This window comes from Cervus elaphus, chromosome 5 (genome assembly GCF_910594005.1).
Source record: "Cervus elaphus chromosome 5, mCerEla1.1, whole genome shotgun sequence".
NCBI lineage: Eukaryota > Metazoa > Chordata > Mammalia > Artiodactyla > Cervidae > Cervus > Cervus elaphus.
In genome coordinates, this window is record NC_057819.1 from 117,779,546 (window position 1) to 117,802,077 (window position 22,532).

Below are 22,532 nucleotides of genomic sequence, written 5' to 3' on the forward strand. Positions count from 1 at the left end.
TACACAACTTGTCCAAAATTATAATTTACTAGGTTAATCAGAAACAGTCATTCATCCATTCAACAATCATTCCATGCCAGGTTCTGTTCTAAACAGTGGGATCTAAGTTTGCTATCATCTCACAAAATTTTGTCAGTACTATTCTCCAGGAGAAAAGTAACTAGGATAACTGTTTTAATCTCCCAAAAACTGGTATTTTTTGGAAGACCCATAATTAGTGATAATTTCTAGTTTCATTGTCTAGTTAAGAAAATGTTCGTTCATATGCATATAACACTAAAAAACACTTTACACTCAAAAAAATTCCACCAGTGATGGGAATTCCCTAGCAGTTTAATGATAAGGACTCCCCACTTTCACTGCTCAGGGCACAGGTTCAATTCCTGATGGGGGAACAAAGATCCTGCAAGTTGCTTGGCCAAAAAGTAACAATAATAATTTTTAAATTTAAAAAAAAGTGAACGTTGGATTTCAAAAATGACAGCATATTTGCTACTTTAATAATTTTCCCATTTTCTCGTACCAAAGATCTACATAGCTAGCACAAAATACATCAGAACTTAACACTTCATTCCGAATTTAGCAAAGGACCAAAACACTCTGCATTACTCATAAACAGCTGATGCTAATTCACTTGATTTCAAATCTATAGAGCACAAAGTTGCAATAAATTATTAGCACTTTTTGGCTGCATGGTTTTAAAAAAGGAAGGAAAGAGGAAGCGAGGGAGGAAAGAAATCAGCTTATCAGCTTCTTAGAGTAAGTCAGATCAGTTTTACTGAAATGATCTTTATACCTGCCACAGTGGAACGTAAGGAAAAAATATGTCAAAAGTAATGGCAATAAACTTAAACATAAAAAAATTTAAAGGACTGGGTTGCTCCTAAAATTCATATGGAAAAGGGCCAAGAAATGCCAAATGAAGTGCGGCTAACCCTACCAGATAGCAAGAATAATTTTAAAGCTATGGCAATTAAGACACTGGTAGTGGTGCACATACAGACAAAGAGAACAATTAAACAGAAAAGAGTTCGGACTTAGAGTGGATATGAAACAGAGGTAGCATTACAGATCAGTGGGAAAAAGGATGGACTCAATACATGATATTGAGACAACTGGTTATATATATGGAGAAGATAAAATTAGCTTAATTCACACCAAACACAAAAATAAATTCCAGATGAATCAAACACCAAAATATGAAAAACAAACCATTAAACCTTTTCAAAGCAAATCTTTCTGACTTCAAAATGGGAAAAGATCTTAAAACATATAAGCACACTAATACACAGAAATTAAAAATGGGTAGTTATAACTACAATAAAATTTAAATCTAAAACTCGACATACATGAAAAGATCATTACTAAACAGCCCAACAACAACAAAAAATGGGCAAAGGATAAGCAAAGGTAATTCACAGAAGAGGAAACTCCAATGATGAATATGAAACATGCTCAATCTCACTAGTAATTAGGGAAAATTGCAAAATTTAAACAACAATATTATTTTATACCTATCATATTGTAAAAATTAAAATATCTCAATATTAAGTGCTGGAGAGGACATGAGGAACAGGTAATCATATATTGTTGGTAAGAACACAAACTTGTATAACTAGGTAAAGATAAAGGTAACTGATTACCCAGCAATTCTATGTAGCAATTCTACAAACAGGGTATAGATCCATGTCTCTAGACATATTCTAAAGAAATTCAACATACATATGCAAGGAGATATAGACAAAAAATATGTATTTCTGTATGTATGAGTATTTGTACCAGAAGAAATAAAATTTGAAAACCACCTAAATTGTCCTCTAAGAAAACAGATAATTGTGGTATATTTACAAAATAGACTACTACACAATAAACATAATTAACTCTACATAATTCCAACATGACAATCTCAAATGAAAAAATTCAGGTTGCAGAAAGAGATATACAATATAACACCATTATATACATTTTTAAAACACACAAAACAATATATTGGTTAGGGACACAAACCTACATAGACGTGAACAGAAACGATTTATATCAGCTTTAGGCTAGTGGTTATTTCTGGGGGATTAAAAGATACAAAGCAAATATCACAATATGTAAAAACTTTTACAATCTGGGCAGTGAGTACATGGATATAGGTATATATTATTTGCTGTACTTTTCAGCATACTTGAAATCTCTTAAGATATATATGACTTATTCTTGTTTAAAATGCACAGAGCTAGAAATAGTTACAGTCATGCAAGGACTATCTAGTTTGCATCATAAAAAAATTAAGTAGGAAATCATGCCTTTGAATCACTAGGAAACTGAAGGCAATGTAAGATGGGTCTCAGAGCCCATTCAAGGGCATTAACACTGAAGCATGATCAAGGACTTCATTAAGAGATTTTCCCCTAATACACCATAACCAGAGTATGGACCCTTCAGAATAGCATGACAGCAAGCACCTAGTGCATTGACAACACAGCTGCTTCCAAGAGTTCACTGTTCCACCAATTCAAGAATTTCCAGCAGTAAAATAATACACTTTCACCTCACACCTTTGCACTCTGACTTAAATACTTATAAAGAACATACCCACCTTAATCATCAATTCCTCTGGGTTTCAGAAAGAAGCTATCTGATAGTGCTGTAAAGAGTTCAATTTTGTTTTCTAAAATGTACTACTTTTGAAGATACTTAATAAAATCACAAAAGTGACACACAAAAACAGTAACTATTGCATACAAGATTGCAAAAAGATGATATGCTTTGGACTGCAAAACTCTGACTTAGAAATGGAACGATGAGACATTTTAAATTATTTGTTTTGACTTGTGGTACTGCCCATGAACTGTCCCTAATTTACCACTGTGTTCCAATCTGAAGGTTGGTTTTTGGTAAAGATGTCATTCACCCATAAAAATGTTATAAATGGTTAGGTTTCTGGACTAGACTACAAGAGCTCTTCCAATATGCTAGGCTGACCCGGACCAACAGCCAGATGAGGTAAATTCCACTTCTAATGTCTTTCTAAACCCTTTTCAACACCTAAGAGTGTTCTCTCCCTTAGATTCCTATTTAACATTGTCTTGCTCCTATTTCTTAAAACAAATTACCTCCACTAGATGTAAGGATTTATGAAGAAAACAATTCATTGGTTTTATTCTCCTTAATGCATGTATATTTTCAGAAAGGGATTGCTAAATCTCAAATATGTGAGATGTCTAGTAATTTTAAAAGATAAGAGTACAGGGGACTTCCCTGGTGGTCCAAGGTCTAAGACTTGGTGCTCCCAAAGCAGGGGGCCAGAGTTCGATCCCCAGCCAGGGAACTAGATCCCACAAGTTGCAACTAAAAGCTCTTCCATGCTACAACTAAAACTTGATTCAGCTAAATAAATAAAATCTAAAAAAAAAGAAAAAGAGTACAAAAAAGTTCAGGAGTGGTTTGAGTGGTAGTTTAAGGGACCTGGCATGCAACACCAGAGGAACTTCACCAACTAGCCTCTCCCTACCTAGAGTCAGCTCTCCTTAGCTATAAAGGCTACATTTCAGATTCTTTTCTCTGCTTCTCACTCCATGATTCCAGAGCAGTTGCAGCATAAGAGTTCTGAAAATCAGTGTGGGGGCCGGAGGCAGTGGCAGCCATCTGTACATGGAGGTCATTTATAAATAAGAGTCTACAGTCAATGTCAGTAATAAGAATTACAACGTTAGCATCTTGATTTATTATGAGCAAAAATTTAAAAGAGCTGAGAAAATCTATTACCTAATTGAATCTTTCAAAAAGCCAAAAGGAACCAGATATGTTTAAATTGATCGTATTATAAAATGTATCCAACTTGTCATTCCATATTTTTCTCATATAACAAATACACTACAACAATAAAGACAAAAATTATTTTCTTTCAGGTTCTTTACTTTTAAGATTAGGGGCTTCAAAGTAATTTAAGGATTAACCAAGTTCTGATGACCTTGGAGCTACATACTGAATAACATCACACAGTTTATTTTTCAGTTTCCCAGATGGACTAAATATGATGCTTTCTTTTTTGGATAGCAAAAGCAAAGGAAAAGAAATACAGATTACTAATGCTATCATCAGCAACAGGGATACAACAAATCTTCAGTTATAGAGCAAACATAAATACCGTTTACAAGATGATGTCAGAATGCCAAAATTAACTAAACCAACCCAAAGCAGTAACTCAAGATAGCTTTTCTCCCACAAAGAGGAAATACAGAACCCATTTTAAGAGAATTACAAGGCTCACCCTATTTGTTAAACATGGATAGGTAGTTGTTAGTTATGGCTACAGGAAGAGAAGACAAGACAATCTGATAAGGGCCAAAGGGGTTTAGATTTTCCAAAAGGTAGAAGGTAGTTTTTAAAAATTAAACTTTGACAGAGGCTCTAAAATGTTTTAGGTAAGAAGGTAAATCTACTCTTTATACCCTGTCAACTAAATTGGGGAACTGACTTGAGTTCAAATCCTAACTCTGCTTCTTGCTGGCTGTGAACCTGCAAATTACTAAGCCCCTCTCTCAGAGTAAAACAAAGTCAATACTATTTACTTTGCAGGGAGGTTTCCTCCAGATTAAATGAGATACATTTGTAGTTAAGCAATGGTACCTGAAGTGTACTGAGGTGTGCCAGCCTAGAAGAGGGTCTCTAGCAGCATGCTCAAGGCCTGCTTCTGACCCCATCATATCCTACCTTTTATCAATGACTAGAATGGAGACACAGAAGGCAGGGTTATTAAACCTATGCATCTACGGATGAAACACCACTGCAAAAGAGCACTACTATGTTGCATAAAATTAAAGAATCAAAGAAACCTTCAACAGGTAGCAGAAATGGACCCCAAAAAAGTGAACTGTAAAGGGGATAAATGTAAGGTCTCAAACTTAGGTTCAATAAAACAGCTGCACAATACCTAGAATGTAGGGGTATGGTTGGGGGGGGTTGCTGATTTTAAAAGAACACTGGAGCTGTAATTGACTGTAAGTTCAGTAATGGGTGGGCCAGGCTTCCCAGGTGGCTCAGTGGTAAAGAATTTGCCTGCCAATGCAGGAGATGCGGGTTCAATTCCTAGGTAGGGAAGATCCCCTGGAGGAAGAAATAGCAATCCACTCCAGTATTCTTGCCTGAAAAATCCCATGGACAGATGAGCCTGGTGGGTTACAGTCCATAGAGTTGCAAAGAGTCAGACACGACTTGAGCACTGAGCACTCAGTATGGGCCAAGAGTGTGATTTACTGCAGAAAAAAGCAAATACAATTTTAGCCTGTATTAGTAATGGTATTGTCTAGCATCAGAGAATAATAGTTCAAGAAGATTCTTCACTGATCACCGTGTTAGACTCTTGAGCACATTTTATCAATAGAAGAAACACTGACAAAAGAGAACATTTCCAAAGGAAAGTCACCTAAATGATGAAGGATTTGGAATATAGGATATTTGAGAAATTGGGGATGTTTAACTTGCAAAAGAGAAAAATCTGAGGGAATATGTAATCTGTTTTCAAACAGCGAGGGAGCTATCACATGAAAAAGGAATCATTTAGTTCTACAGTTTTAAACAGCAGAAATAATATGTATAAAAATTACCTGGAACCCCATACAAAAGAGACTTTTCTAATATGACACTAAAATGGGCTAGCTTTATGGTGTAGCATTCTCTATCACTAAAGTATTAAGACAGAGATTAGATTCATTTCCAACAAAAATGTACTGAGCATCTTTGTCCCAGGCAGGTACAAAGCACTGATGATAACAGTAAATACAAAACTAATACGGTCTCTGCTTTCGTGGAGAGTAAAGTCTAGTAGTAGAGGCAAATAATCACACTAAAAAATTTTAAATGATAGATAAATCTCTAAGGAAAGGAATACAGTTCTTCAAGAACATATGGAGAGTGGAGTTTGGGGGAGAATGGATACATGTATATGTATGGCTGAGTCCCTTTGTTGTCCACCTAAAACTATCACAACATTGTTAACAGGCTATACTCCAATATAAAATAAAAAGTTTAAAAAGAGAGAGAAGAGCATATTAACATAGGATCTGACTTGGTGTGGGATCAGAACAGGCCTCCCTTCAGTAGCTGAGTAATCCGTGAGTAGGAGGTAAACGGTTGGGAGCAGAACATCATAAAGAAAGGGAACAGCACACGCAAAGTCCTTGTGATAAGAGGTTCAAGGATTGGAAAGGCTTATATAACCTGAGCATAGAGAGTAAGACGGTGAGTGGAAATGCAGAAGCAGAACCAAAAAGGGCCTTAAAGGCCCAGTTAAGGATTTGGTCTTCTCCCAAAAGTAATTAGATGCTATTAAAGCAGGGGATTAAGGAGCATGTGCATGGGAGAGAATAACCAATGTGGTGAATGGCATAAGGAGACTACTTGGGAGCTTCCTGCAGTAGTCCAGGCCAGAAATGATAGTGGTTTGGGAAAAGCAGGTGGAAATGAAGATGTAAAGAGGTGGATGGATAGACTGGAGAGAATTTTAGGACATTAAAATGACAAAACCCATGTAACTAGTCCAGTGGGTGTTTGGATATGGTTTAAAGCAGCAATGCCCAAGCCAGATTCTTTGGCTATAATAATTAATTCCCTTTTTTTGAGGAGGGTGGGGTGGGGACAGAACTCAGTGATGAATTTTACTTGGGGACAGAGGATATGGTGAGGGAGAAATGTAAGGAATAACCCACTCCCCATCCGCCAGGCTTCTAACCTATATAGGTGGGTGGATTGTGATGCCATTCACTGATATAGCAAACTGTAAAAATATTAGGTGGGATAAGACCATGGGTTTATTTGAACAAGATGAGTGTGAGGTGTCTTGGTTTTAAATAGTTTGGCATACCTATTTTGAATTTAAAGAACAGGTCTGGACTGGGAGTAAAATACTGAATATCGTTGACATATAGACAGTAGTTGAAACTGGGCTTAGAAGAGATTGCCTGGGGAGAAAGCACCCAGCGAGGACACAGCCCTGAGGAACATCTGCATTGAATAACAGAAGAGAGGAGGGTGAGTCTGCAAAAGAGTGGTCTGCCTAAAAACTGGAGGGAGGCTGAAGCCAAGGGAAGAGCGTTTTCCATGAAGGAGGCAATGGTCAACAACGTCAAACGCTGTTGAGACATCCAGCAAGACAAGGAATGAAAAACATCAATTAAGTTTAGAGGCATGTTTCACTGGGATGATGGGACCAGAAATCAGACTGCAGTGGGTTGAGGAATGAGTGGGAGGAAGGCAAATGGGAGACAAATACACGAGACAATTCTTATCAAGATTCCTGGCCGTAAAGTGGGGAGAGAAAAGGCGACAGCTGTGGGGGTGGAGGGGGGGGTTTGTTTCAAGATGGAAAAAGCCTGAGTTTGTTGTTAAAAGGGAGCAGGTGAACACACAGGAATGGGGTTCCTTAGAAGATGCGGAGAAACAGACTCTGAAGCACAGGTGGAGGGAGTTGTGGAGGAACTAGCTGCAGATAAAAGATAAGGCTGTGGGGAAAAGAAGAGAAAGAGGCCTAATTAAATGACCTTTAAGGTCTCTTCTCACTCTAGAATCTCCTGACTTACAACTGTGTTCAGGGAGTCTATTTGCATGTGTGCATAATCTATGCAAACTTATTCAAATATTCCAGTAGAAATAAATCAGTCAAGCACATCCTTATCCCCTAATGACGCAGTTAACGTCCCCAGGTTTATGACCAGTAATCTCTAGGCAGGATCCATCCCTCAGAGAGGTTTCTGCCCAACGCACACTGCAGTCCAGCACAGAACCAGTCAGTCCTATCTCCCCTGGCCAAACCCATACTACACCGCGATCTCAGAGGCTAAAGGAGGAAGTTAAATTTAAAACCCTGAAACTACAACATACCCTGCTGCATTCAAAACGACTGTCATTCATAAAAGCAAAACACGACACCTCAAATCCATCCCCACTCCAAGCTCAAGGCATTTCTGCCTGAGCCGGCAGTGACACGTCCCCCTGATGGCCGAGGGTTAACACCCAAAGTCATTTGCACCCCCCTCCTCCTTTCCCGAGACCTCTGATTGTGAACAACCAGAAATGGGGTTCCTAATGGTCCCTGTCACAGCCCTTGACCCAATGGAGGGGACAGATACCCCACAGTTGTTCCAGAGAAGGCACCTAACAAGCCCTCCTCTTAAGAGGAAACCCCTCGAGCCCTCCGACCCAGGCTGGGACGTCCACGAGCCTGCGGCTGCCCTGAGAAGCTAGGGGTACAAGCCCGAAGGGATGGAATGGGAGAATTAAAGGAGACCCAGGAGACCTGGGTTGCGAGGGGGTCTCCTCCCCTCGAGCTTCCTAAGGGGGAAGGAGTTTCTGAGGAGGGTTAATCCCCCGCCACCATTCCTCACTTCCCACCTTCTCTGGCCTGCCGCCCCCTCCAACACCCCATTTGCTCAGACTCACTCCCCTCCCCTGAGGCCGTCTGGACCTCCCGTTGCCCGCGAGCCGAGCACCCCCGCCTCGAGCCGCGGCTCCCGGGCCGGCACTCACCCGGCCCGCCATCTTCACGGACACGTCCGGCTCCGCCGCTGCAGCTCGGCGCTAGGCAGAGCCCGCCCCCGCCGCGCGCGCCCGCTGCCCGCCCTCGCGCAGGCGCGCAGCCGCCTTGACGCCCGCGCGCGCCCGGCCGCGTCCCCGGCGCCGGCGCCCCCGCTCCGCCGGACGCGCGCGGGTTCGGCTGCTGTCAGGGGCGGGTGGAGCGCCATCTTGAACTCCAGCTGCCTGGGGCGGTGGGAGGCCAGTGACTGTCCATCTAGCACGTGTCTGATGGTGACTTTCTGCAGGGCTCCTTTTGCGAATGTCATCACAGCTGGCTGTTTGCCCTGGGCTATGTAGCAAGGATTTTGATACTTTTAACCATTGAGCTCCTGCTTATCTCTGCCCTTTAGTGGCCTTTTAACTTTATGCTTCTAGACTCACTTGGGTGAAAATGTACAGAAGAGCCCCCAGCGCAGGTTTTGGGCTTCCCCCTGGGAAGATCAGTGATGTGGAGCGGGTTCTGAGTTCAAGTTCTCTGTGAATTCAGGCTTTTCATTGTAGGCGGACTTGTTTCCTAGCACCTGGAAATGATTGACCTTGGTGTTTACATTTAGTTTGTTTTGCCTGGAAAGCTCAGATTTAAGATTTCATTCAAATGTATAAGCGAATTGTGATTGTTTCTATGTTTTTATATAATTTTATTAAGTATGTTTATGTATAAAGGTAAGTTTATCTCTTAACAGCCTTTCATCATTTACCAGTGTTCATTTTAGGCAGTATATATATGGAATTTGAATGAATTGTGCCTTAAATTTGGTCTTTTTTTTTAACCTTGAACGTCTTCTGTCTACCACAACATTTCCTCAGAATAGGTAATGATAACAGCGCTCTGTAAGAAGAGAGGTTCTCCCAAATAGGGTCTCTGATGCATTTATTGTCTCCACTATCTTATATTTCTCTTCATATTTACACAAGACAATAAGAAATGATGTCTTAGCTTTTTCACAGTTAATTAGACCACTCTGCCCTGCTACCTCCCTTCATAGTTAATTAGAAGAAATAGTTTTTTCCAACTTGAGGAAAGGAAAGAATTAGAAGAGCTGGCCATGCTTTAGCGACTTAAAATGGAGAACCAATAACAATAAATGACCTGAAGATTGGGGGGTTGGGAGGGCAGAAGAAAAAAATCAGGTGAGTGTCATAAACTTTCACACTGCACCTGAGAACCAGACTGTGCTCTTGGACAAATCAGATGTTAACTAATCATCGGCAGATCAGAGAGTTCATCAGGAAACCCAGGGAACTAGCTGAACTCTGATCTATGAACTTGAAAAAACCATAAAAATAGTTAGAATAGACTGGGGACTCAGAAGTCTTAGATTCTCTTCGTTTTCCTTGCTCTGCTACTCTCTCCCCATCTCTGAGCCCCATGTTCCTTATTTAGGAAGTGAGAGGTATAATTCAATGAGCTTCACAGGTTGTTTTTGCATTTTTTGATACTTTGAATGTATAAATCAAAGACATTTTGCTGAAATGATTACCAGATCCAAAAGATGACATTGGCTGTCAGTACACTGATCTGATGTTATTTCAAGGCCGGAGAATAAGCAACTGTATTTATATATGCCACTGCTGTGTTGCCTTGTTTTGCTGGGTAAGCTAGATTGCAAGTGAAAATGTCTTCAGTCTCTCTGACAAGGAGCAGTGTTTCTCATCTAGGAAAGACAGCCTTGCTGGATGCTTGGAAAGGTTCCTCTGTGTCAGCTTACAAGCATGTGTACCCATAATAGGGGGTTCTTTGTATCCTATCAGGAAGAGTATCAATTCACTGGAAGGCTCTCTGCAGGGTCCATCAAAGAAAGAACAGGCAAACATGAGCTCCTGCCCTTGAGGTGCTTAGCCTCCACCCGTGGGGGCAGGGGGTGGTGGTGAGGGTTCTGAGATATCACTCCAGGTTGTCACACGTCTGTGCATCCCATCTGTGCCTTGCTCTAATATTCCAAGGTCATCCTAGAAACAGTGGGACTGTTGGTGATTCTGCATCACCTTCTGAGCAATCTTCGCAGTCAGGGTTGATAAGCAGCACACATTTTTGCTGCCCCAAATCCATTCCCCCTTTTTTCTGGTCACAGATACCTGGGTTCACGTAGTCTCAAAAGCATTGTCAGACAAGGTACCCAGCACTCCCCTGACCTGGGAAGGATCACAAAACCCAGACTCAGTCAGTCAGATGCTCTCTCTCCCAAGCAACTACAATCTTGACCATCCTGAGGAAGAAAGAAAAAAGCAAGAGCTGATTTACCCCAAGAGTGATATCCTGAAAAAGCCATCTGCTTGATTATCTAGCCCCCTGGAATTTACCTGATTTTTTTTTCTTTTTTAATAAATACCAGTCTCTTGTTTTATGTTTTAGTTTATTTTTGGCTGTACTAGGTCATTGTTGCTGTGAGCAGGCTTTCTCTAGTTGCAGCAAGTGGAGGCTACTTTTCATTGCAGCGCTCTGGCTTCTCATTGCAATGGCTTTTCTTATGGAGAATGGGCTCTAGGTGCTCGGGCTTCAGTAGTTGCTCCATGGCATGTGGGATCTTCTCTGACCAGGGATCGAACATGTGTACCCTGCACTGGCAGGCAAATTCTTAATCATGTGACCACCAGTGACATCCCACCTAATTTCTGTCCTTGGTAAAATCTGTTTGTCTCTCTCTGTCTTGATTTCTGTGACTTAATCAGTCTTTCCTTTCCTCAAAAACAAAAAACAAACAAAATCTCCCTCAGCTTGTCATTGATCCCTGAAACTCTTTTAATTTGCTTTCCTTTCAATGAGAAACTAGGTATGACAGCTTGCTGCTGCTGCTAAGTCGCTTCAGTCGTGTCCAACTCTATGCGACCCCATAGAAGGCAGCCCACCAGGCTCCCCCGTCCCTGGGATTCTCCAGGCAAGAACACTGGAGTGGGTTGCCATTTCCTTCTTCATTGCATGAAAGTGAAAAGTGAAAGTGAAGTCACTCAGTCGTGTCCGACTCAGCGACCCCATGGGCTGCAGCCCACCAGGCTCCTCCATCCATGGGATTCTCCAGGCAAGAGTACTGGAGTGGGGTGCCATTGCCTTCTCTGTATGACAGCTTACAATAATTTAAATTTAACCTACAATGTAAATGACTAAGGTCAGTTTCTAAGGTCTAGGGGACTTTTTCAGGTGAGAGGAGGTGGGAGAGGGGACTAGGGATAGGCTCAGAGAGGAAAGGGGGACCAAGTACCTGAAGGGTGAGAAGAGAAGATGGCATGCTGAAGTGGAGGCAGCAATACTCAGGATAGAGAACAGTGAGCTAAGTGGGGAGAAGGTCAGGTCTTGCTGATCAGCTACTCTCTGACCCACCGTGATGGTTAATTTTACATATTAACTTGGCTGGGCCATGGTGCCCAGATACTTGACCAAACGTTATCCTAAATGTTTCCGTGAGGGTATTTAGTGATGAGATCTACATTTAAATCAGTGGACTTTGAGTAAGATAGCTCTCCACACTGTGGATGGACCTCATCTAATCAACTGAAAGCCTGAATAGAACAAAAGGCTCATATCCACTTAAGAAGAGAATTCTCCAGTGGAATGCCTTTGGACTTGAATGGCAGCTCTTTCCTGAATCTCCAGCTTTCCAGTGTCTCCCATCAGATTTTTGGACTTGCCAAGCCTCCAGTATCACATGAGTCAATTTCTTAAAATAAATCTCCCTACATATACACAGCCTGTTGGTTCTGTTTCTCTGGAGAAGCCTGACTAATACACCATGTTTCCTGCCGGTGACGAGGAAGTGATTCCAAACTCTTCCGCTGTAAGCTTGGTATCACCCGTTGCTCCCTGATAGGTAACCAGCATTTAGAGGTGGAGGCCTGATTCAATGTTTTGGAGACTCCATGAATGTATAGATATATATATTTTTTAATTTAATTTCCTGGATTTTGAGGGGGGCGCTGTGCTGGGTCTTCATTATTGCGTGGGCTTTTCTCTAGTTGTGGAGGTGGGGTGCTACTCTCTAGTTGTGGTGTGAGGGCTTCTTGGTGGCTTCTCTTGTTGCAGAGCACAGGCTCTAGGGTGCTCAGGCTTCAGTAGTTGCAGCACTCGGGCTCAATAATTGAGGTTCCCAAGCTCTAGAGCACACGGGCATCATTGCTCCATGGCATGTGGGATCCTCCCGGACCAGAGATCGAACCCGTGTCTCCTGCATTGGCAGGTGGATTCTTTACCACTGAGCCACCAGGGAAGCCCCTCCATGGATATAATTCTATGTTCAAATTGTGCCCAGTTAAACATCACTTAATAATCGCTTCCTTAGAACGGGACTGAGTAACTTTCGGACATTCTGGTTGTAGCAGTGATGCTAACAACTTAACTGGGGGGAATAAACTTTTTCTGTGTTTTGAGGAATGAGAGCAATAGTGAGCTACATAAAGTGAACTGATGCTCTGTTGTCCAGTTTATTTAACAAAGAATGTGCTGTTTTGCTGATTTCCACGTTATTTAAGGGAAAACGAACTTTAGTCTGGAATCCTGGGGCTAAACAAATGGCACTGCGGACAGAAAGGAGGTTTTAGTCACATCAAGGTGTGGGTTTCAGAGATCTTCCAACAGGGCTGCATGCAGGTGTTTCAGGGAACAGCGCTCTGCAATGTGACAGAAGCTATCTTCAGGGGTGTGTGTGTGTGTGTGTGTGTGTGTGTGTGTGTGTGTGTGTGTGTGTGTGTGTGTGTGTGTGTGTGTGTGTGTGTGTGTGTGTGTGTGTGTGTGTGTGTGTGTGTGTCAGAAAGAAGGAGTGTGTGTGTGTGTGTGTCAGAAAGAAGGAGTGTGTGTGTGTGTGTGTGTGTGTGACAGAAAGAAGGACCTACACTGCCCCCTTGCACAAGAAAAAGATCCTTGTGAAGCAGACAAAGGTGATCTTCATAAAACCTTTGATACCCTTCCCTCTACAGCCCCTCCTTTCTTTCCCAAGTACTTGCAGTATTAGTAACATAATACATTCCTCTTTTCAGGACTGTATGCAATTTAAGAGAATATTGCCAGGAAAGCAATAAAGAAACAAATCTCTAAGAGCAAAATTTCAGAGACTGTAACATCTTCATGTGGATAGCGATCCTTATTCTTGCCCCTCCAATCATAGCCCATCGGTCAGCCCCCTATGCCCTCAGTTCACGCTTTCAGGAAGCCTTGTTGAAAACTTCCTATTATGGCCCCATCATAGCCAATTTTAGGAAGACGAAGTCGCCATCTGTTTGTTTTCTGTCAGAGAAACCTATTTCTCAAAATGATGGATAAGGCTAGAGAACAGAACAAAATGGAGAGAGGATACAGAGTTTTCAGAGAAAGGAAGACCAGCTGATGCAATGCAGCATTTTAACTGCAGTCAAGTGTTTTTATTGCTGTTGGTTTTTTTTTTTTTTTTGATGAATAAGTCTTTTCTCTTTGGAGGACCAAGGACAAACACCTAGAGTCACAAAAAATCAATTCATTCTGGAAAGTCTGAGTGGGCAGGAGACATGATAGGATCCTCCTTGGAAAGGGATGAACGTTGCTATGGAAACCAGCCATCCTTCATTGCAAGCCCCAGTGCACTTGCCAGGCTGCCTAACCCTGCATAATAACATGGGTCCAGAGAGGTGCCTGCATCTCTTGGAAAAGGAATCCTTCAGATACTGGGGTCTTATGAGTTTTTATGCATCTTGAAGAAAAGGAAGTTACAGTCTCCTGGGAGGAGCTGAGTTGCCTAGAACCTAAAGACACCAGAGACCCAAGACCCACAAACCATATTGTTGTTGTTTAGTACTTAGTAGTACTTTTGTGACCCCCATAGACTGTAGCCCTCTAGGCTCCTCTGTTTATCGGATTTTTCTAGGCAAGAATACTGGAGTGGATTGCCATTTCCTTCTCCAGGGATCTTCCTGACCCAGGGATTGAACCCAAGTTTCCTGTATTGCAGGTGGGTTCTTTACCACTGAGCCACTGGGGAAACCCCACAAATTACATTGGGGATGACTGTATTATCTCCAGAGGACTGCTGAGAAAAACTGAAGGTGTGTCTTAAGATTTCATCTAAGGGCAAGTTTCTGGAGAGGTTTGTTTCCAGGGTAAGGAATATGTATGGCAGTGTTTTTCAAGGGAGGGAGAAGACATCTCTTGAGCAGGATCATGACCAGAACAGAGGGATAAGTTTAGTGATACTGGGGGAAGGTGGTCCAAGAATACTGTGTTACATTTAAACTCTCTAAACTGAAACTTTTTCATGTGAGAATTAAATGAGATAACTATCACATAGTACCTAATACATTCAAACACCTGACCCAGCAGTTACAAGGCAGATACTAACTATCACTACCAAGAGTGCTATAGCTAGTACTAATAACACTATTAACCAATTTTAAAGTCTAATGGGGGTGGAGTGGGGAGCTATCTCCAAATAAGATATTTCTCTGGGTGAAATTATCCCTCTGCTTCTCCCAAGAGCACTTTGTACTTTTCCATGCTGTACAAATAACATTGAAGAGAGAAGTGTATTCTATTAAGGAAAAAAACCCCACTCAACCATTACTGTCATAAGCAATTTATGGAGTTGCCACAGTTTGTGCTTGTTAAATTTCCCTGCACAGCAATCATGATTTCTATTATACTTCCTTCCTAATTGTCAAAATTTTGTATTTTTTAAAAAAAATAAGTTGAGTTTTGCATCATAAAGTTAGTACAACATTTTCTCTCAATCACTTAAAACTTCACAACCTCAACTCGTGAATACAATCACTAGTAAGTTAGGTCTCTTTCCCCTCTAGCCTCTTCCCATACATTTTCTCGAAGGATTTCACTTCCCCAACCAGGGATTGAACCCAACCAGGCTATGGCAGTCAAAGTGCTGAATCCTAACCACTAGACCACTGGGGGACTTGCCCCATACGTATTCTTATTAAAATATATATATATATATATATATATATATATATATATATAGCTCTTCCTTGACTGTCAACAGGGTTGGTTGTATTCCAATAAATTCATCATACATTGAAAATATCATAAGTTTAAAATGGATTTATTAGTAATATGCCTTGCCTACTTTAAATTAAAGTGAGGTTGCTCAGTCGTGTCCGACTCTTTGCGACCCCATGGACTGTATGTAGCCTACCAGGCTCCTCCGTCCATGGGATTTTCCAGGCAAGAGTTCTGGAGCGGGTTGCCATTTCCTTCTCCAGAAGATCTTCCCGACCCAGGGGTTGAACCCCGGTCTCCCGCATTGTAAGCAGATGCTTTACTGTTTGAGCCACCAGGGAAGTCCTCTTTAAATTAAAAGATGCCTTTAATTTGAAAAGATGCTTTTAATGAAATCAAAAGACACTTGCTTCTTGGAATAAAAGCTATGACAAACCTAGACAAGGTATTAAAAGGCAGATACATCACTTTGCTGACAAAAGTCCGTATAGTCAGAGCTATGGTTTTTCCAGTAGTCATGTATGGACATGAGAATTGGACCATAAAGAAGGCTGAGAGGTGAAGAACAGATGTTTTCGAATTGTGCTGCTGGAGAAGACTGTTGAGAGTCCCTCGAGCAGCAAGGAGATCAAACCAATCAATCCTAAAGGAAATCAACCCTGAATATTCACTGGAAGCACCGATGCTGAAATTGAAGCTCCAATACTTTGGCCACCTGATACAAAATGCCAAGTCACTGGAAAAGATCCTGATGCTGGGAAAGATTGAGGGCAGGAGAAGGGGATGACAGAGGATGAGATGGTTGGATGGCATCACTGACTCAGTGGACATGAGTTTGAACAAACTCTGTGAGGTAGTGAAGGATAGAGAAGCCTGGCGTGCTGCAGTCCATGAGGTCGAAGAACTGGACATGACTGAGCGACTGAACAACAGCTTACTTTAAACATGCTCAGAATACTTACATTAGCCTACATTTGGGCAAAAACGTGTAACACAAAACCTGTTTTGAAATAAGGTGTTGACTATCTCATGGGATTTATCGGCTACTGCACTAGGAGTGAAAAACAGAATGCTTGTATGAGTACAGAATGGTTTTAGGTGTAGAGTTGCTTACCCTCATTAATGTGTGGCTGACCCACAGAACTTGTGATACCTGTGGGGCTTGATGTTAAATGATTTTGCCCAAATGGATAACATATCACTGGCCCAAGAAAAGATCAAAATCCAAAAGTTGAGGTATGGTTCTTCTGAATGCATACTGATTCCCTACCATATAAAGTCAAAACATTGTCAGACCATTGTAAGTTGGGGACTGTCTACTCACATATATGAAACATATAGGTATGTATGAAACATATATATATATAATATATATATAAAGATATGTGTGTATATGTATCTATATAGTTGTAATCCTTTAGCAATTGAGTGCCATACGGGCTAGGGCACTGGATGCAGCTCTTGTGAAAATAATGCATCTTCTCCAGTTGTGAGCACTGGAGGCAAAAAGCTCTCAGCCTAAACATTCCTTCCATAGGCACAAACAGTGGTAGGTAAAAAAATCTAATCTTTGCTATTTCACCATTTTTTCAGCTTATAATGATTCTATTCAAATAAACAAACTGAATAGTTGACAGCAAAATCACTTTACATCTTTTCTTGCAAGTTATCAGGACACAAGTTGATCATTCTTAGTACAGGAAATAAAAATATTAGTAAACATTTGGGGAAAAATCAACCAAGTAATCAAAGAACTGAAAACTAAACCAACATAAGACACTTTTTTTTTTTGGTTACCAAATTAGAAAACAAACAAACAAAAAAAACCACTAAAAACCCTCTTTTTAAAAAGAACTTACCAGATGATAAAGCAAGTTCAGCTTTCACTTGGTTGATGGGAATGGAAATTTGTATAATCTATTCAGAAGATAGTCTGGCAAGTAATATATATCAAGATCCTTAAAAACCTTAATGTTTTGATGTAGTGATTTCACTGTTGAAATTTTTTTTTAATTAGCAAAGAATGCAGAAAGGGAAAAAAAAGATGTTCACTGCAGCATAATTCATAAGAGGAAAGCTTTTAAAAATCTAAATATTGAACTATGATGAAATAAAAATTTGTATTCTAAGGCAAGTCAAAGGAAATTTAAGCATAGAAAATTTTCTCTGCCCTTTGGCCTCCTCTCTCCCCTCTACTGTGGATTGTGTAGCTGCATTAGGCATTCACCAAACCTCCTTATCAACAGAATACCTGCTTAACCATAAATAATAACAGTCTCCTAGCATCACCAAGACTATGCCTTAGAAGATAACCTTTCTACTAATTTAGTAACGGGTGATGGTGACCCATGACCCACTACTTCCTTTGGCCATGTAAACCTGGAATGTGTAAACTTTTAATGTCATTTAATGTACAGCCTTCTGTCTCTGTCTCAAATATCAGGGCTTCCCTGATAGCTCAGATGGTAAAGAATCCACCTGCAATGCAAGAGACCCTGGTTCAATTCCTGGGTCAGGAAAATCCCCTGGAGAAGGGATAGGCTATCCACTCTAGTATTCTTGGGCTTCCCTTGTGGCTCAGTTGGTAAAGAATCTGCCGGCAATGTCGGAGACCTGGGTTCGATCCCTGGGTTGGGAAGATCCCCTGGAGAAGGGAAAGGCCAGCGCAGGAGTGGCGGCTGTGCGGCTGAGAGGAGATACCCCACATCCAAGGTCAAGAGCAGCGGCTGCGCTTTGCTGCAGCAGCCATGAAGAGATACCCCATGTCCAAGGTAAGAGAAACCCAAGTAAGATGGTAGGCGCTGAGAGAGGTCATCAGAGGGCAGACAGACTGAAAGCACAATCACGGAAAACTAGCCAATCTGATCACATGGACCACAGCCTTGTCTAACTCAATGAAACTAAGCCATGCTGTGTGGGGCCACCCAAGACAGACGGGTCGTGGTGGAGAGGTCTGACAGAATGTGGTCCACTGGAGAAGGGAATGGCAAGCCACTTCAGTATTCTTGCCTTGAGAACCCCATGAACAGTATAAAAAGGCAAAAAGATAGGCAAAAAGATGAATTTAACTCAGATGACCATTATATCTACTACTGTGGGCAGGAATCCCTTAGAAGAAATGGAGCAGCCATCATAGTCAACAAAAGAGTCCTAAATGCAGTGAAAGTGAAAGTGAAGTCACTCAATCGTGTCCGACTCTTCGCTACCCCATGGACAGTAGCCCATCAGGCTCTTCTGTCCATGGGATTTTCCAGGCAAGAATACTGGAGTGGGTTGCCATTTCCTTCTCCAGGGGATCTTCCCAACCCAGGGATTGAACCCAGGTCTCCCGCATTGCAGGCAGATGCTTTAACCTTTCTTTGCACTACCAGGGAAGCCCCTGCTTGGATGCAATTTTAAAAATGATAGAATGATCTCTGTTCATTTCCATGGCAAAGCATTCAGTATCACGGTAATCCAAGTCTATGCCCCGACCAGTAACGCTGAAGAAGCTGAAGTTGAATGGTTCTCTGAAGACCTATAAGACCTTTTAGAACTAACACCCAAAAAAGATGTCCTTTTCATTATAGGGGACTGGAATACAAAAAGTAGGAAATCAAGAGACACCTGGAGTAACAGGTGAATTGGGCCTTGGAGTACAGAATGAAGCAGGGCAAAGGCTAATAGAGTTTTGCCAAGAGAACGCACTGGTCATAGCAAATGCCCTCTTCCAACAACACAAGAAAAGACTCTACACATGGACATCACCAGATGGCCAACACCGAAATCAGATTGATTATATTTTTTGCAGCCAAAGAAGGAGAAGCTCTATACAGTCAGCAAAAACAAGACCAGGAGCTGACTGTGGCTCAGATCATGAACTCCTTATTGCCAAATTCAGATTGAAATTGAAGAAAGTGGAGAAAACCACTAGACCATTCAGGTATGACCTAAATCAAATCCCTTATGACTATACAGTGGAAGTAAGAAATAGATTTAAGGGACTAGATCTGATAGACAGAGTGCCTGATGAACTATGGATAGAGGTTCATGACATTGTACAGGAGACAGGGATCAAGACCACCCCCAAGAAGAAGAAATGCAAAAAAGCAAAATGGCTGTCTGAGGAGGCCTTACAAACAACTGTGAAAGGAAGAGAAGCCAAAAGCAAAGGAGAAAAGGAAAGATATACACATTTGAATGCAGAGTTCCCAAGAATAGCAAGGAGAGATAAGAAAGCCTTCCTCAATGATCAATGCGAAGAAATACAGGAAAACAATAGAATGGAAAAGACTAGAGATCTCTTCAAGAAAATTAGAGGTACCAACGGAACATTTCATGCAAAGATGGGCTCAATATAAGACAGAAATGTTATGGACCTAACAGAAGCAGAAGATATTAAGAAAAGGTGGAAAGACTACACAGAAGAGCTGTACAAAAAAGATCTTCGAGACCCAGATAATCATGATGGTGTGATCAACCACCCATAGCCAGACATCCTGGAATGTGAGGTCAAGTGGGCCTTAGGAAGCATCACTACAAACAAAGCTAGTGGAGGTGATGGAATTCCAGTTAAGCTATTGCAAATCCTGAAAGATGATGCCGTGAAAGTGCTGCATTCAATATGCCAGCAAATTTGGAAAACTCAGCAGTGGCCACAAGATTGGAAAAGTTTTCATTCCAATCTCAAAGAAAGGCAATACCAAAGAATGCTCAAACTACCACACAATTGCTCTCATCTCACACACTAGCAAAGTGATGCTCAAAATTCTCCAAGCCAGGCTTCAGCAATACGTGAACTGTGAAATTCCAGATGTTCAAGCTGGATTTAGAAAAGACAGAGGAACCAGAGATCAAATTGCCAACATCCACTGGATCATCGAAAAAGCAAGAGAGTTCCAGAAAAACATCTATTTCTGCTTTATTGACTATGCCAAAGCCTTTGACTGTGTGGATCACAATAAACTGTGGAAAATTCTAAAAGAGATGGGAATACCAGACCACCTGACCTGCCTCTTGAGAAACCTGTATGCAGGTCAGGAAGCAACAGTTAGAACTGGACAAGGAACAACAGTCTGGTTCCAATTAGGAAAAGGAGTACATCAAGGCTGTATACTGTCACCCTGCTTATTTAACTTATATGCAGAGTACATCACGAGAAATGCCAGGCTGGAAGAAGCACAAGCTGGAATCAAGATTGCCGGGAGAAATATCAATAACCTCGGATATGCAGATGACACCACCCTTATGGCAGAAAATGAAGAAGAACTAAAGAGCCTCTTGATGAAAGTGAAAGAGGAGAGTGAAAAAGTTGGCTTAAAGCTCAACATTCAGAAAACGAAGATCATGGCATCTGGTCCCATCACTTCATAGCAAATAGATGGGGAAACAGTGGCTGACTTTATTTTGGGGGGCTCCAAAATCACTGCATATGGTGATTGCAGCCATGAAATTAAAAGACGCTTACTCCTTGGAAGGAAAGTTATGACCAACCTAGACAGCGTATTAAAAAGCAGAGACATTACTTTGCCAACAAAGGTCCGTCTAGTCAAGGCTATGGTTTTTCCAGTAGTCATGTGTGGATGTGAGAGTTGGACTATAAAGAAAGCTGAATGCCGAAGAATTGATGGTTTTGAACTGTGGTGTTGGAGAAGACTCTTGAGAGTCCCTTGGACTGCAAGGAGATCCAACCAGTCCATCCTAAAGGAGATCAGTCCTGGGTGTTCATTAGAAGGACTGATGTTGAAGCTGAAACTCCAATACTTTGGCCACCTGAGGCGAAGAACTGACTCATTTGAAAAGACCCTGATACTGGGAAAGAGGGCAGGAGGAGAAGGGGATGACAGAGGATGAGATGGTTGGATGGCATCACTGACTCAATGGACACGAGTTTTGGTAAACGAGTTTTGGAGTTGGTGATGAACAGGGAGGCCTGGTGTGCTGCAGTTCATGAGGTTGCAAAGAGTCGGACACGACTGAGGACTGAATTGAACTGAACTGATACAGTCACTGGGCTTCCCTGGTGGCTCAGGCTGGCAGAGTATCCGCCTGCAACGCGGGAGACCTGGGTTTGATCCCTGGGTCGGGCAGATCCCCTGGAGGAGGGCATGGCAACCCATTCCAGTATTCTTGCCTGGAAAATCCCCATAAACAGATAAGCCTGGTGAGCTACAGTCCCCGGGGTCCCAAACAGTAGGTAGGACCAACTGAGCGACTAAGCACAGCACCGTACAGCATAGTCATTAGGGCTTCCCAGGTGGCGCTAGTGGCAAAGAACCCACCTGCCCGTGCAAAAGACATAAGAAACCTGGGTTCAGTCCCTGGGGTGGGAAGATCCCCTGGAGGAAATGGCAACCCACTCAAGTATCTTTGCCTGGAGAATTCCATGGACAGAGGAGCCTAGCGGGTTTTCCATAGGGTCGCAAAGAGTCAGACACGACTGAACCGACTTAGCACACACGCACATACTTTGTGACCAGTAAAGTATTAGGTTAAAAAGATTAAGATGTTATACAGACCTAGGCTTAAAACTCTGCCCAGCTCCTTTATAAAATAGAAATAATAGTAGACTCCAACTAACGCTGGGGCGTTTTGGTCACACATATCAAGTCCTTGACATATTTCCTGACACATTTCACGTGTTCAGTAGACTTTAGTTTTCCAGATTATGTACCATTAGGTACAACTATTTACGGGCATTAGTGAAACAAGATGGCATTGGGGGCTGAGTTACCGACTGCATTTCTCAGGAAGTGAGGACTCTGGTTCTGTGGGTCTGAAGGAAGGTGCAGGTGGCTAGTATTTTCCCCAACTGTTGAAAATCTGTTCAAAATCAAGGCGACTGTTTAGCTTCAGACTGAACAGGAAATCTTCCTTATGCCTAATTTCGGTGCCGATGACTGGACGTTTCCCACACTGAAGGCCGCCTCAAACTAGTTTCTACTTTTAGCTCAACCCGGGCAAATTTCCTTAAATATCTCTGTGAGCGTCGCCCCGCCCACATGCCCCCACCCAGTTGGTCCGAATGCTCCCGGGGTTAATTCAATCCGTGGAATTTTTTGGAGCTGATTGGCGGAGCAAATCG

General features: G+C 41.9%; 1 protein-coding gene across 5 annotated transcripts in view; it reads right to left on the reverse strand.

The window, feature by feature from the left end:
• Window positions 1–8,641, reverse strand: part of NSF (N-ethylmaleimide sensitive factor, vesicle fusing ATPase) — a 146,870-nt gene extending 138,229 nt beyond the window's left edge. For 2 of the 5 annotated variants that reach the window (XM_043904911.1, XM_043904909.1), the window contains exon 1: window positions 8,515–8,641. In XM_043904911.1, the coding sequence (XP_043760846.1) occupies window positions 8,515–8,526 (12 nt within the window). In that variant the 5' untranslated portion in view covers window positions 8,527–8,641. Of the gene's footprint in view, window positions 1–5,135; window positions 5,224–8,514 lie in introns of those variants that run through there. The other 3 variants (XM_043904908.1, XM_043904910.1, XM_043904913.1) reach the window with 3 other exon arrangements.
• Between the last annotated feature and the right edge of the window lie 13,891 nt (window positions 8,642–22,532).